We start from the raw sequence: 2,087 nt of genomic DNA on the forward strand, positions 1-2,087 counted from the left end.
GGGAAGGGGAGGGAGGAGAGAGGTGGGGGCTACATTAATTGGCATCTCACCCTAACGGGTTTGCAAGGCAATAGATGCCAGCGTTTGAGCTCTGGAAGGGGCAAGACTTCTTCCTCAGCCTCCAGTAGACTCAGCATCGTCATCATACAGCAGCGGAAGCTCTCACGAGTCTCGCCCACCGACAGGTGGCGCCACTGAAAAGGGCTGACGTCATGTAAGACAGCCTCGATATGACCCTTCGCGTCTTCTAGTGGCACGAAGCAGGAGAGAGACACAGGTGCCAACTTCCCGTTTAGTTGTGCGCTCAACTGTTGTCTGAATAATCATAATGAAAAAGCATAAAATTAAAGGTTATAATAACTGCATTTATATAACGTATATCCGCGATCTACAGCATGCTCTGCTTTTTACCACTATTATCACCCCCGAAGACCCTTCTTCTTCTTCATGTATCAGGTCTGGAGCAAACATTGACTATCATGGCTTCCCATTCCTTCCTGTTGTCTGTCGTGTTAATCAGCTCGGTTGATCTCTTTGAGTTATTCTTTGCAAATCAGCCGTGTTGTTGTTCTTTATCTTCCTCTGCTCTTCTTTCCCCCTATCTGTCCACACAGCAGCAGTTTTCCCAAAGATTCTCTACTACAGATACAGTTCGATCTTCCTATCAAATAAAAATTTCCAACCGAAGTCGAATAGAGCTGAATACTTGCAGTGAAATGCGCTCTTCTTTAAAGAGTAGAGAATCTTTGGTTTCCCTCATCCATTTGATCTATTTATTATGTGGTCTGAGAATCTCAGTTATCTTTTCATGTGCGCTCTGATTATAGATCTTCCACAACCTGCCTTTTGGAGCACTTCTTTATTTGTTTTCTCCTCTGTCCATGAGATTCTGAGTATTCTCCTAAAGTGCCACATTTCTACGGTCCCCAGTCATCTCTCCTTGTCCTTATTTAGAGTCCAGCCCTTGCATCAACACAAAAGGACAGACTACACGTACGCTTCCAGTGTTCATATTTTTGTGTTCACTGTTATGTTTCTGTTTGACATGATAGGTATCTATCACCTTGCTGAAAGTTTCTTTAGATATACAAGTATATTGCAATCCTAAAAAAAAAAATCTCTGTGTCATTTTTTTTTGCATATGATGTAATCGTGTAACTAAGATAGATCTATCTAATCCAATTTTATTCTTTCGTTCATGACGTTGCATTCTGGGGTGTCAGCACTTTTAAAGATAACCAAGCATTTTGTTTTCTCAGCGTTCAGCAGTCATCCCTTCTCTTCGCTTTTCTCTGTTAGCCCTATTTATAATATATTGGAGCTTTGACCCACAGCCAGCTATCAAGACTGTATCACCAGCATACCATAGGGTGTTAACGTTGTGGCCGCCTACCTTGATTCCTTCATTATCATTGATGTTACACAGTATCATTTCGCTGTATAAATTAAATCGATCTGGAGATAGGACACACCTGTGTGTGTCGTACTCCTCTACGGATTGACCTACGTTCGCTGAGCTCGTTATCAGCGCTGACTGCTGCCTGTTGTTCCCAGTAAGGGTTTCTCTGGATTCTCAGTTTTTTTTCCAACTATGTACAGATCTGTTAGGATATTGAATAGTTTTTCATGTGTCACTTTGATAAATACTTCACAGTAGTCGATAAAGTAGAGTTAAAAGTCTTTTTGGACTTCAAATAATCTTTCCATGACCATTATTAGGGAGAATATGACATTTGGTGTCTTAGAGATTTCAGGAAGTATTTTATTTCTCATTCTTTTCATATGTACCCGGCGGAGGACTGCATTAAGTTTACTCACAAAACAAATTGTCGTATGCTTTTGGCAATGCTATAAATTACGGGTATATTGATTTCTTCAGATCCTCTGGTACCTCTCCGGTGTTATATGATGTTAAGCAATGCTGTCAATTCGGTGATATCCACATTTTCTAGTGCCATGATAATTTCAATGGGCATGTTGGGACTGGTGCTTTGCCGTGTTTCATTTTATCTATGGCGTCTTGTACTTTTCCATTAAAATTGGTGGTCCCACGATATCTAGATCCTAAACACTCAAAAACGTTTTCG

General features: G+C 40.9%; 1 protein-coding gene across 1 annotated transcript in view; it reads right to left on the minus strand.

Moving 5' to 3' along the window:
• Window positions 1-2,087, minus strand: part of LOC101848805 — a gene marked incomplete in the record, with an annotated part of 29,492 nt that overhangs the window by 18,664 nt on the left and 8,741 nt on the right. Inside the window, 1 exon segment of the mRNA XM_035968346.1 lies at window positions 51-315. Coding sequence (XP_035824239.1) covers window positions 51-315 — 265 coding nt within the window.

Source organism: Aplysia californica, unplaced genomic scaffold (genome assembly GCF_000002075.1).
Source record: "Aplysia californica isolate F4 #8 unplaced genomic scaffold, AplCal3.0 scaffold00052, whole genome shotgun sequence".
Taxonomy (NCBI): domain Eukaryota; kingdom Metazoa; phylum Mollusca; class Gastropoda; order Aplysiida; family Aplysiidae; genus Aplysia; species Aplysia californica.